At 46.2% G+C, this 13,855-nt stretch overlaps 1 protein-coding gene and 1 long non-coding RNA gene across 4 annotated transcripts in view; one reads left to right on the top strand and one right to left on the bottom strand.

The window, feature by feature from the left end:
• The window catches only part of ELOVL5 (ELOVL fatty acid elongase 5), an 83,149-nt gene extending 80,124 nt beyond the window's left edge, over positions 1-3,025 (top strand). For all 3 annotated transcript variants that reach the window (XM_027601488.1, XM_027601489.1, XM_027601490.1), the window contains one exon: positions 1,172-3,025. In XM_027601488.1, coding sequence (XP_027457289.1) covers positions 1,172-1,312 — 141 coding nt within the window. In that variant the 3' untranslated portion in view covers positions 1,313-3,025. The remainder of the gene's footprint in view (positions 1-1,171) is intronic.
• A 6,465-nt stretch (positions 3,026-9,490) lies between these two features.
• LOC113927772 overlaps positions 9,491-13,855 on the bottom strand; it is a 32,614-nt gene continuing 28,249 nt past the window's right edge. The window contains exon 4 of the long non-coding RNA XR_003521731.1: positions 9,491-9,847. This is a non-coding gene — a long non-coding RNA (uncharacterized LOC113927772). The remainder of the gene's footprint in view (positions 9,848-13,855) is intronic.

A 13,855-nucleotide genomic window follows, 5' to 3' on the forward strand; every position in this document is an offset into this window, starting at 1 on the left:
TTAGTCACAGTGACAGTCAGCCCCTACCTTTGGGAGGGGGACTATTGCCAACATAGGAGATGTTGAAGTCTGTCCCAAACTTCCGGGGTTCTAGATCTTTGGCAGGGGAGCTTGGGATTCATGTGGGAAAGCAGAGCTGTTCGGCAAGCTTTGTGTTGCTTTGCTCCCAGCCTAGTGCAGACAGGTGATGGGTGAGTTCCATCAGGAGGGCCTCAGCCCTGCTGCCCTGAACTCTGGGGCTACATTAAATGTCCAAAGACATGTCCATCAACAGCCTTCAGCTGTAGTTCCGTCACACCTCCACTGCTCAGGTTTGGGGGCTCCGTTCATTCCCGAGTGTATGATGTAAGGTCAGTTTTACTCACAGAAGGGTCCAAGTAGGGCAGATTATCTCCATGGGTCACTTTGCAGTTCCCCATTACCCCTGGACGAGGTGTGTTCCTGCTCCCGTGGGCAGCGCCTGGTTCTGGGCAGGCACCAGAGGTCAGGAGCCCGGGCAGAGGCCACAGACGTGGTGGCAGTGAAGTCCACTTGGTTGAACAGCCACCTGGGGGCGTCACCACATTGCCATCCTTGTGCCCACCTGCACCTTTGGCCCCACATCCTTGGGTGTGGCGGCACGGTCGAGGGAGCTCCCGGATTGCCGCGCAGGCGGTGTATGCCCTTCTTTGGGACATTCATCAGGCGTGAGGGAGGGTAAAGGATAGGACCCGACAAAACTGAAATCATACTATTTTAACTGCTTATGGAAGCGTAGCACTTTGTACATACGGGCCAAAGCAGTTGCTGAAGTCGCGAGCAAATTCTGAAGGTGAGAGATGTGAGTGATGGGGAGAGGTACCACAGGGAAACTGGTGTGGCCATGTAGCCCCAATCCTCTGCCATCCAGATACAGAGAGGGCACAGCCAAGTGAAGTACAATTTGAATTTTTCTACTTCGTTTGTAGAATAGCCCTTATGTTGCAGCCCATTCCCCAGTGAAGTTACCTCAGGCTACGCCTCAAAAAGGGAGTGATTGAAACCAGTGGCAAAAAACGTTCCCAGGGTTGCTTGATGGCAGACCTTACATCTCGGTGGCAGCAATCTAGGCTTAGAGTTAGGCAAGCGGGGTGCCCCGCAACCCCCAGCAGAGCAGCCAGTCACACGGCCCATCTGCCCTGATGCATTTCAGACTTACAACAAGAAGGGGGCCTCTCGGAGGAAAGAGCACCTGAAGGACCACCAGAACGGGTCCGTGGCTGCTGTGAACGGACACACCAACAGCTTTTCCCTGGAAAACAACGTGAAGCCGAGGAAACAACGGAAGGATTGACGCCGAAGAGTTGAAAAACTTCCAAAACCCATCGTCTGATTGTAAGCACAGTATGAGTTGTGCCCAATGCTCGTTAACAGCTGCTGTAACTAGGCCAGCCTACAATAGCACGATTCATGTAGGACCTCTTTCATCAGTTCAAAACCCCTAGAAAACGTATACAGATTAGACACGTAGGCATAAGGTTTTTAACATTTCTGGGCTCTCACCGACCCCTGCGCTAAACTGTGGAGGGCGTATTATTGTAGTATACAACACTGCTGTTGCCTTATTAGTTATAACATGATAGGTGCTGAATTGTGATTCACAATTTAAAAACACTGTAATCCACACTTTTTTTTTTATTGTAGATCATGCATGTGATTGTAAATTTGTACAATGTTGTTACAGTAGACAAACACACATGCCTTAAAATTTAAAAAGCAGGGCCCAAAGCTTATTAATTTAAATTAGGTATGTTTCAAGTTTTTATTCATTTTTAATAGCTCTGTTTAGAAAAAAATCAAAGACCGTGATTTATGAAAATAGCGTGTGACACATAATTTCAAGTGACTTGTACATGTGAAATCAGAAACAGCACCTTCAGTTTTATAATATTGGCTTTAAATCAGGCAGACTCAAATCTAGTAGAAGGTCAGTTTAACTTTTTAACAGATCTTATTTTTTTATTTTGAGTGCCACTATTGATAATGTAAAGGGGGGGCTCTAAAGCAGTCTTGATGAAACCTAAATATATATTCTTTTGTCTTCAAGATTTTGGAAAGTATGTAGGATGCATAGGACATTTAAAATTTCTGAAGTGCTAAGTGTTTTTATACAGGAAACAATGCCCGCTTTGCTTTCCACTCGTGAGAGAGAGGATGTATACTTTTCAAAAGAGATAATTGAATATTTACCATTTGACAGAATTCCATAGATGAGCAATGGGTGCAAATTTGGGTTGGTTTCTGTGCTGCTCTCTGTTTTGACACAAACTTCTTTTAAAATGTGCCTAGCTTATAAAAATGAATGAAGGGGAAAAAAGGGACCTTAAAAAAAAATTAAGGTAAAATTAAACAGATAGCTACAATGTAAGAGAACTGGGATATTGGACAGAGATAATTTGTTTAGTGTAAATCTAATAGTACCTGTAATTTTCTTTTTCTGCTTAGGATCTAAAGACTGTGTAGAACTGCTTATTTAAAAAATGAGACTGCTTATCATAAAATCATGTCTATCACCCTTGAGGCTGTGGTCAAACAGATAAGGACTATTGTGCGTGTCATTTTAAAGTGTTGGAATTTAGTCTCTGAATACCTTCTCCACTGGGAGAAAAAACAGTCATTGAACCACTCGTGACACATCTTAGAAGGTCATTGACAATGTATAAACTAATTGTTGGTTTGATATTTATGTAAATATCAGTTTACCATGCTTTAATTTTGCACATTCATATTACAGGGAGCTGATTGGTTCTCTTATTAGTTTTGTGGGTTTTCTGTTTGGAGGGAGTCACAGCATCTGTTTACATTTACCTTATCAAATCTAGAATGTGTATATTTGTAAATGTATGTCTTCCTAGGTACTAGTTTGCAAATGTCTTTACATATTTCAATACAGAAACTATAACATTCAGTAGTGTGCTGTCAAAGTGTGCTTTAGCTCATCTGGATATACCCACACTGTTAAATAATGTCTAAACATTAATCATTAAAATGTTTTTGATTACCTGTGCTCATGTGTTTATATGTTATTGTTTATATGCTGCCATTTCGGACAGGCAAGAGAAAAAGCCACTCTCTCCACCTTCTAGGAGCTCACCCCAGTGCTCACTTCGGCACACATATACTAAAACTGGAACTCACCCCAATAGATGTAGGTAATTCAGTGGGAAAGGGTATTCTGTAGCTCAGCTCACATGAGGAGGGACCCCCACATAGTAAAACGTGGTGGTGGTTCCACTCTAATTGTTTCCTCTCTGCCTTTTTCTGGCGCCCCAACCAAAGGTCCCAGCTTTCCAAACATACCCCTTCTTCCTCTTTTCTTCCCCCCTCCGCCCCCCCCCCCCCACGCACACACCTTTAGGCTGTTAGTTGCTTTCCTTTCCTAGGTCCAGACCAGAGGTCTGCAAATTTTTTCTGTAAAGAGCCGGATAGTGCGTGTTTTAGGCCTTGCAGTCCCTACGGTCTCCACCCCACTTTCGACTATTGCCACTGTCGAGTGCAAGTCAGCCATAGACCGTCTGTGTATGGATGGGCATGGCTGGGTTCCAATAAAGCTTTACTCGCAAAACAGAAGGGCTGTAGCCATAATTTGCTGACCCTTCTCTAAGGTAACAAGAGCGCATCTTATTCCCAAAGCTCTACCACTTTCTTTGCCAAAGACTGTTTTCTGCCCTTCCCTCCATCCCCCAGCCTTCCACAGTCTGACTTACGGTCCAACCATGTATGCATGAGCCATGACCTGAATGGCCCCCGTCCTTCCATCTCCCGCATAACACATGGTCCCTGGTGTAGGCTGGATCTTATATTTTGAGTGCCTTCTAATTTGTCAGTATCACCTTAAAAATGTCACATGAAACTGCATTCAATTTTGGGGGTGCTGTCTGAAAAGTACAGAGGACTCCTGGGGTTTTGGTGGTGATAATCATATCCTTGCCCTTCCCAAGTCCAGCACACATTGAAAAAACAGGACCTAAAAAAAGAAAGAAAGAAAGGAAAAACAGGACCTAGAAATCAGATAAATGAAAATCAAAATAGTTCATCTCTTACTGGAAAGACTGGATTGGTGATGCTAGTACCACAACAGCGTTTATTACCCTGGCCAGTAACCCCATTGACGCAAACTGACCAGGGCTGGCCCTCGCACACCAGTGGTTTGTGGCGTTTGTTGGTCTGGTTGATGAACTGGTTATTAAAATATTTTGATTATCAGCCCAGTAACGGACCCGCCGTAAACGTCAAGCTCCCCTTACAGTGTCGTATTCTGTCCTGATGACGTTGCTGTGCCAAGAAAATGCCGTGCCAAGAAAATTGTATCTCCCCATCTTGGCAACCAGAAGGTCGCCCTCCTCCCCTCAGGGAAGTAAGTGGGTCAGAGGGCAGAGCAAGACCGGATGTGTTCCCATCCTTTTCTCTCTCTCACAGGGAAGCGGAAGGGCAGGTTTGCCACCTGTATGGGAAGGGGAGGATTCACATCTCCCCTCTTTTTAGCAGCCTTGCCGTGCATGCGGAAAGGCATTGTAGCCTAATGTGAAAAGCACAACTTGGGGGCCTGATTACCTGGTTGGACTTCTACCTGTGTAACTTGTAGGCAAAGACAATACAGAAGCCCCTGGAGCCACATCAAGCACAGAGTAAACTCTCAGTGTTAGTTATCGCCTTCAAGATTGTGTTCTGTTCAGTCCACCCCACCGGTCTCTTAAAACTCTCAACTATTGTTTTGTTATTTCCTGGGTCGGCTGCTATAGTAATCCTGTCAAGAAAAACAAAAAAGGAGGTTACTTTGGTGTGACACTACGTTGAATCAAGAGCTGGAAAGAAACCAGCAATTGTTAGGAGTCAGAGTGTTTATCATCTATATCATTCCAGATTTTGCCAGCGTTTTACGTAAAGTTCACCATTCTGGAGTTCCTAGAAGCTACTTTATTTCCCCCTGGGGAAGGTAGGGCAGTGCTTCTCAGGATCTGGTCCTCTGTTGTTCATGGTTTCTCCCGAGTCCTGCCATGTGGTCTTCTTTGACACAGGTGTCTCCCACTGTCTCCCCTATCAAGTACCATGCAGATGTTTCTCTGCACTCTCAATTTGGAAGATCCTGCCCTCGTTGGAGAAAATAGGACCAAGATAGTGGTTACCTTAGTCGTTTGCTCTCTGCTTTCATAGCACTGCACCACCGGCCACTAGTTCTCATTCTAGACACCAACTGAAAGCTCTTTTTTTGTCATCTTTGACATTTTTAGGAGCTTCATTTCCTCTTTTCCAGCATAGGGATGGCACTCACCCAAAGGGAGAAATTTCCCCGGGACCAATTTTTGCTATCGTTTTCGAATGATGTCTGGACCTGCCCTGTGGTCTAAGGTTGTGGCAGATGGCTCAGGCTCTGCGGTGGACGTTGTAGGAACAAGCAGAGTGGAACCCAGTACCTGATGAGGTAGTGATGGCAGAGAACCAATCACACGGTCGTCAGGGGTTGTCCCCTTTTTCAGATCATCCAGACTCTCGTGAATGGTGCTTACTGCCCCCTCTGTTGCCTGTTCGTGTTCTTGTGTTGACCAGACCTCTGAAGAATGTTAACCTGACTCACTGGGAGAGTGCTTGGTGCACAGGGATCTGTGAGATAAGGCTTCCGTTCCTAAAGGAGCCTTTGTTAGATTGGGATCAAACACCCGCACAGATGATTTCACAGGGGGCTCTTAGGTGAGTTCCATGAGGTGGATGTATCAACTACTGTGATAGTCCACGGAGAGAGAACTCTTCTAGCAGGGTGACCAAGAAGCGCTCTGGGAGGGTGGGGGCTTTGTCCGAGCCTTCGCAGACCATCGAAATTTCAGGAGGTGGTGACAGGGTCATCTGGGAGACAGAGTTGTGGCTGTAGCAAAGTACAGGAGTCCATGGTTGACACTGCGAAGTGGCACGGCTGATGGAACACAGTGTGTGAGAGAAAGTGCTTATTCTTCCAGTAAGGTCAAGTGGGAAGAGGGTGGAATTTGGGTGTTCCCGTGGATGAAATGTGTAGAATGTGGCTAAGAGTTCCCACAGGGAGGGAGTAACTAGACCTTCTAAGGATTATCCCTAGCTATGCCTCCTGCGCACCTGCCTTCCTGTTCTCCCTTACCAGCACTGAGGAGGAGCCCGAAGTGCTTCTAAGGAGCCTTGGGACTCACCTGTTAGTTAGAAACCGATGGGAGTCTGTCGAGCAGATTCAAAGGGGGCCTCTGCCCTTGTGAAAAGTCCTTCTAGCCAAAGAACTGGCATGTGAAGTCTGAAAACTTGGGATACCTAAGGGAGTGGATCACAGGCGGGATTCCATGTTGGCTTGGAAACAAATTCTTAAGTCATTGTGTCAGCACATATTACGACTGGCATTCTGTGTTCAAATAACAAGCATAGATGAGGGTTTCCTGTGACTGATGAATGTGACAATGTTTCAGCCAAGCTAGCACTTTCCAGCAATTTGTATGCCTTCCCCTTGACAGTGTTCCCGGTGAAACAGGTACCTATTTGGAACAAATCATCAAAACCAGGTTCCCACAACCTCATGCCCTCCTGCACCCCCTCATGAAGTGCTCCAGCTGGTGGTCCTTTGTAAGGCTATGTGACCAGGCGTATCAGAGCCCCTCCTGCCTGCCCGTGGGTGCCCTCTGCTCTCGGGGCACTGGGTAAAACGGATGAGAAGACCAAGGTCAGGAGTCATGTGATGCCCTTACAAGAGAGCAGTCAGATCCAAATCTTCAGCTTTCCTAAGGGATTGGGAAGAGGGAATTGTGGTGGCCCCAAGCTACACCCTAAATCCCACCCTTATTTTATTTTTTTAAAGATTTTATTTATTTATTTATTTGAGAGAGAGAGAATGAGAGAGAGAGAGAGAGAGAGCACATGAGAGGGGGAAGGGTCAGAGGGAGAAGCAGACTCCCCGCTGAGCAGGGAGCCCGATGCGGGACTCGATCCTGAGACTCCAGGATCATGACCTGAGCCGAAAGCAGTCGCCTAACCAACTGAGCCACCCAGGCGCCCCCCCTACCCTTATTTTAGAACTGGGTGCAATAGGACACATGTCTTAGAGCACAGAAGGCACTCTTGCCTGTGCTAGAAGGGGTCCGTGTGTATTTGGAAGCGGCACAGCGGATGTGTTGGAATCCAGGCTTTGCCATTTAGTGTGGGATTGTAAGCAAGTGACCTCACTCTCCTGAACTTCCATTTCCCGCACCGTAAAGAGAGAGAGAGATGCTTAGCACAGATGGCTGAGGTGAACTGCAGAGATGAAATAGGTTCTAGCACAGAGCTTTACAGTAATAGTCACTTATTATCAAGGATGAAAGACCACACAGGTAAGTAAACCAGAAGAAGGTGCACGCTGATCAATTTTGTATCAGATTTTAAATCTATTCAACACAAATTATTTGCACTAAGTTATCCTTGGTTGAAGCTCAGTTAATAATAGCTTTTGGTAAGAGAACTCAAATTTCTTTAAAAAGTAGATGAATTGGACATTTAAATTTAGTGGCATCACAAAACGATATTAAATAGGAAAATTGTCTTTTACAGCATGTTTTAAATTTACTACAATACTGAAACTAATTCATGATTTAAATGTGGCTTTTTATGAAATGAGATCAAGGAATTCGGCAACCTCTCTGGCCCCAGACCCAAGTGGGCGCCGACTGTGTCCCTGGACCTGTGGTGGGATTTGCAGTGAGGTTTCTGAAGAAGCAGAGGCAGGGAAAGATTAGGAGAAAGCCCAAAGTTCAGATAAAAGGATTAAAAGTGAACCATGGGGGCGCCTGCGTGGCTGTCATTAAGTGGCTGCCTTCGGCTCGGGTCATGATCCCAGGGTCCTGGGATGGAGCCCTGCATCGGGCTCCCTGCTCCGCGGGGAGCCTGCTTCTCCCTCTCCTTCTCCCCCTGCTTGTATTCCCTCTCTCTGTGTCTATCTCTGTCAAATAAATAAAATCTTTAATATAAACAAACAAACAAATAAATAAATAACAGTGAACCATGGGTACAAGGAAAGCACCAGAGGAGCACTGTTCTGGAGATAGCAGTTTTTCTTTTGATCAGAGTGAAGTAGAAGCGGGGCTCTCACCAGCCTTCCAAATCCCTGAGGGCATTCCCTGCTGGTTCAGGTGTCCTGGGAGGGAGTCAGGTGGGGACAGGGCCATGGTCTGAATGTGCGTGTCCCTTCTCCCTGCCCCCACCCCCATCCCTGCCAAATTCCTATGTTGAAGCCTAATGCCCAATGTGATGGTACCAGGAGGTCGGGCCTTTTTGGAGGCGATACTGTCAGGAGGGACAGCTCCTGGGATTGGGATGACTGCCTTGTGCAAGAGACCCCCGGGAGCTAGCTCCTCCCTTCTGCCACGTGGACAGTGAGGAAATGACCATCTGTGAGGAAGTAGACCCTCCCCAGACACCTCATCTGCTGGTGCCTTGGTTGTGGACTCCCCAGCCTCCAGAACTGTGAGCAGTACATGTTTATTGTTTAAAAGCCACCCAGTCTGCTGCGTTCTGTTAACCCCAGCCCGAACGACCTAGGCCACGTGCCGAGCACCAAGCAGCAGACTGAGTGAGGCCAGAGGCGCTTTCCTCCCTCTATCGAGGTATTGACAGCCATCATTCTCCAGATGAAGCAGAGTCCCAGAGACGTTAGGTGACCCTCCCTTCTGAGGGAAGCCGGGCCTCTGTAGGAATGGGCTCTCCTGTTCCCAAGTGGATGCTGGCCCTTAGAGCTCACTATGCAGGGAGAGGCCCCTGCCCAACAGCAGCCCCTCAGACCAGCTCTTCTCAGCCGCAATTAACGGCTGCATGTATTCGAATCGTGCTGGCTACTTCCTTTCCAACCAGGTGAGAATTTGCCCACAAGTTATACCCGTGTGGTTTATATTATTTGGAAAATACCCATTGTCTAGTGAGGGTTTTCAGTTAATGGATTAATGTTGGGAGAGTCACTCAAAAAGATCCCCAAATATTAAAATGTCTCATTTAAAGCTTTGGAATAGTTAAAGGGCTTTTACTTATTTGTACCATTTCCTTCATTCTGGGATGCCACTGAGTAAAAGAAACGGCCAAGTCATAAAAGTTAACACCAAGTAACATCTGTGAATTTAATAAAATTTTTTTCCGGATAAAATATGTTCATAAAACCTTTTTTAAGATTCTATTTATTTGGGGCGCCTGGGTGGCTCAGTTGTTGGGTGTCTGCCTTCGGCTCAGGTCATGGTCCCGGGGTCCTGGGATCGAGCCCCGCATCGGGCTCCCTGCTCCGCGGGAAGCCTGCTTCTCCCTCTCCCACTCCCCCTGCTTGTGTTCCCTCTCTCACCACGTCTCTCTCTGTCAAATAAATAAATAAATAAAATCTTTAAAAAAAAGATTTTATTTATCTATTTGAGAGAGAGAGAGAGCAGGGGGGAGGGGAAAGGGGAGGAAGAGAGACAAGCTGACTCCTCCCTGAGCAGGGAGCCCGATGTGAGGCTCCATCCCACAACCCTGAGATCATGACCTGAGCTGAAATCAAGAGTCAGCCGCTTAACCAACTGCACCACCTAGGCGTCCCCTGTTCATAAAACCTTTTTTAAAAAACTAACAGTAACATATATTTCCTTAGACAACTACATAGCATTTATCTTTTTCAGCATCACAGTAAAACTTTTGAGTCTAAGCTTCTCCTGGACACTGAAGAAAGACAGTTCCAAATCATTCCGGCCACAGGTAGGTATACAGCATCTTGGCCATGGACTCCTGCTTCCTCCAACCCCTCCAGATTCTTCCTCTGCATGTGCCCACTCCGCTCTAGGCATTTTGCCCGTTGCTGGGGAAACAACAATGAAAAGATCACCTCATTCTGGAAGAAAGACAAAGACAAAATAATTACAAACTGTGGTGACTCTTCTGAAGGAAACAACCAAGGTACTGTCGTTGAGAATAATCTCTGTTATAACCGAGATCATTTTGAGGCATATGGAAGAATATTAGCATATTTACCTATGTGTTTAAATCGGCGATTCGTATTTTCCTGAGCTGAATAACCTATCACTGGACGTTTCATGCCTTCTCTAGAAAGTCATCTGGAAGCTTGTGATAGCACTATGTGTTCCCCTGAGCGGTAGTCCTTCCCTGCGCATGCGTGAGTCCGACGCCGGGCTCTGATGATTCTGTAAGCACTCACTCCAAGACTGGCCCATTCCTGCTGCCCTCAGTTGCGTTGCCGCTGAGTGACAGATGGGCTTCTACACTGACAACGTGTCATTTTAGCCCTGCATCCCACGCTGATCTCTCTGAAGATTTTTTTTTTTTTTTTTTAAGATTTATTTCTTTATTTCCGTGGCGGGGAGAAGCAGACTGCCGGCTGAGTGCAGAGCCCAATGCGGGGCTTGATTGCACAACCCTGAGATCATGACCTGAGCCGAAATCAAGAGCCAGATGCTTATCCGACTGAGCCACCCAGTCACCCTCCCCCTGAAGATTTTTTAAAGTCACAATTTAGGATCCAAATTAAAGTGAAATCCAACGTGAACAGGTAGTGCCGATGTGAACCAATGATAAATGGGTCAACAGGTGCTATTCGTGCAGGACACAACCTGCTCGGCCACTGGCAAGTTTCTTTAATGAGAAGAATAAGACAAATCTCCATTTCAGAAAGTCCAAAACGGTGTGTGTATTTGTGGCGGGGGTGCCTGCATGATCTCCATTCTGGGAGATGCAGTATAGATTCCAGAGAGCCCACTCGTTTCTAAGACACTGGAGGGCGGGAACGGCCTCTTATCTGTGTCCACATCCCCAGTACAGCTCCAAACACAGCAGATGTTTGATAAATGTTGTGATGAATGAAAGTACTCAGGAAGGATTAGTCAGTGTGATAGTAAAAACAGGCTTTCCAGCCAGCTGGATCTGAATTTAAATCCCACCACCACTCAATAATCATGTGTCCTGGATTGAATGTTTGGGCCCCCCCCAAATTCATGTTGAAACCCTGCCCCCCAATATGACGGTATTAAGAGGTGGGCTTTGGGAGGTAATTAGGAGGAGAGGAGGTCACAGGTGGAGCCCTCATGAATGGGATTAGTGTCCTTAGAAGAGTCATGTCTCTCTGCTGTCTGCCACATGAGGATACACCAAGAAGTTGTGCAACCCAGAAGAGGGTCTGCAGCCAGAACCTGACCATGCTGGCACTCTGGTCCCAGACTTCCAGCCTCCAGAACTATAAGAAGGAAATGTCTGTCTGTGAGCCACCTAGTGTATGGTACCTTGGTACAGCAGCCTGAATTAAGACACAATGTGACCTTGTCAAATTATCTAACCTCCTCTAAAACTCAGCATAGTTCTCTAGGGTTGGAGAAAATACATATTGTTCACATGGTCTACAGGGGGTACTCAGAAGGAATTATCCCCACATAACAGTTGATGGTTATGTGAGGTGGCAGTGTAGCAGAAATAAAGTCTGCTTTCCTTAAAAATCTCATGTTTCCACAGTCTACAAAGCCGAAAGGCAACCGACGGAATGGGAGAAGATATTTGCAAATGTCTTCTCAGATAAAGAGCTAGTATCCAAAATCTATAAAGAACTTTTCAAAGTCAACACCCAATTAATCCAATCAAGAAATGGGCAGAAGACATGAACAAACATTTCTCCAAAGAAGACATACAAATGGCCAACAGACATATGAAAAGATGTTCCACATCACTCAGCATCAGGGAAATACAAATCAAAACCACAATGAGATACCACCTCACACCAGTGAGAATGGCTAAAATTGACAAGTCAGGAAACGACAGATGTTGGCGGAGATGCGGAGAAAGGGGAACCCTCCTACACTGTTGGTGGGAATGCAAGCTGGTGCAGCCACTCTGGAAAACAGTATGGAGGTTCCTCAAACAGTTGAAAACAGAGCTACCCTACGGCCCAGCAATTGCACTACTGGGTATTTACCCCAAAGATACAAATGTAGGGATCCGAAGGGGCACGTGCACCCCAATGTTCATAGCAGCTACGGCCACAATCACCAAACTATGGAAAGAGGCCAGATGTCCATCATCAGATGAATGGATAAAGAAGATGTGGTGTATATATACATACATATATATACATATATATACACATATACACACAATGGAATATTATGCAGCCATCAAAAAAATGAAATCTTGCCATTTACAATGACGTGGATGGAACTAGAGAGTATAATGCTAAGCGAAATAAGTCTACCAGAGAAAGACAATTATCATATGATCTCACTCATATGTGGAATTTAAGAACCAAAACAGAGGGTCATAGGGGAAGAGAGGAAAAAATAAAACAAGATGAAATCAGGGAGGGAGACAAACCATAAGAGACTTTTTTTTTTTTCGACACAGAGAAAGAGACAGTGAGAGAGGGAACACAAGCAGGGGGAGTGGGAGAGGGAGAAGCAGGCTTCCCGCCGAGCAGGGAGCCCGATGTGGGGCTCAATCCCAGGACCCTGGGATCATGACCTGAGCCGAAGGCAGATACTTAATGACTGAGCCACTCAGGTGCTCCCATAAGAGACTCTTAATCATAGGAAACAAACTGAGGGTTGCTGGAGGGGAGGTGAGTTGGGGGGATGGGGAACTGGGTGATGGACATTAAGGAGGGCACATGATATAATGAGCACTGGGTGTTATATAAGACTAGTGAATCACTGACCTACCTCTGAAAATAATAATACATTATATGTTAATGGATTGAATTTATTTTTTTTAAAGATTTTATTTATTTGTCAGAGAGAGAGCACAAGCAGGGGGAGCGGCAGGCAGAGGGAGAGGGAGAAACAGGTTCCCCGCTGAGCAAGGGGAGCACAATATGGGGCTTGATCCCAGGACCCTGGGACCATGACCTGAGCCCAAGGCAGACGTTTAACCGACTGAGCCACCCAGAGGTCCCGAATCTGTTTCCAATAGACCTAGGATTCCAGAGCAGCTCATCTGAATTATAAAACCACCAAGACAGTGGACCTGACAGCCGTAGTGACCAGGACACAGAGACTCTCCCCAGAATGCCTCAATGCTTCCAGCCTGCTGGGACCTGAAGTAGTCTGCTGGGCTCAGGGACCGGAGAGTCTGTAGTGAATCAGCACGTGGGAAAGAGCACAGTAGAGCAGACTAAGGGTCACTAACTTCCCCCTGTCTTCGGGCCACCTCTGGACAACAGCTTCACAGTGAATAAAATGCTAAGTCTTCCCAATGACTGATAGGCCCTCCCAGAGCCGGCCCCCAGCCTCCTCAAATTTTCCCCCACCCTCCAACAATGCATTCAGCCACCCTCGAGTCTTTGCCAGCTCTCTAATGGATCCTCTCCCATCTTGAGGTTTTTGTCCTTGCTGCTCATCCCCACATAGTTATTTCCATGACTGGTTCCCGCACTTAAATACCACCTCCCCAAAGAGGCCTTCTCTAACTACCAGGTCTAAAATATCACCGCCCCCCACTCCTCCCCTCTGACACATATACTCCATTCTCTTACTTGGCTTTATTTTGCTTTGTAACATTTTCATTATATTAAATATTTATTTGTCTCCCTCCTGGAAGGCAAAGACTTTTTCTCTTGCCGGGCACCTAGGAAAGTCTCACATGTTTGAATAAATGAACTTGTGAACGAATGAACCTGAGATGATTAGTGTCGTTGTCACCCACACCCTCCCGTGGGGGGGGCTATAACCTTGTCTCACACAGGAAGGGCACTGTGTTGTTGATAGCCCTCAGGTTATCAATATGACATCTTAATCATCTCAGAAAAGCGGGCCAGATATATTTTGGAACGGAGCATATGACAGCGAACAGTCAAATCCCACCAATGTTAAGAATTAATGAGCTGTCTGTTCCCTTATGAACTTAA

The sequence above is a fragment of the Zalophus californianus genome, chromosome 7 (assembly GCF_009762305.2).
Source record: "Zalophus californianus isolate mZalCal1 chromosome 7, mZalCal1.pri.v2, whole genome shotgun sequence".
Lineage (NCBI taxonomy): Eukaryota > Metazoa > Chordata > Mammalia > Carnivora > Otariidae > Zalophus > Zalophus californianus.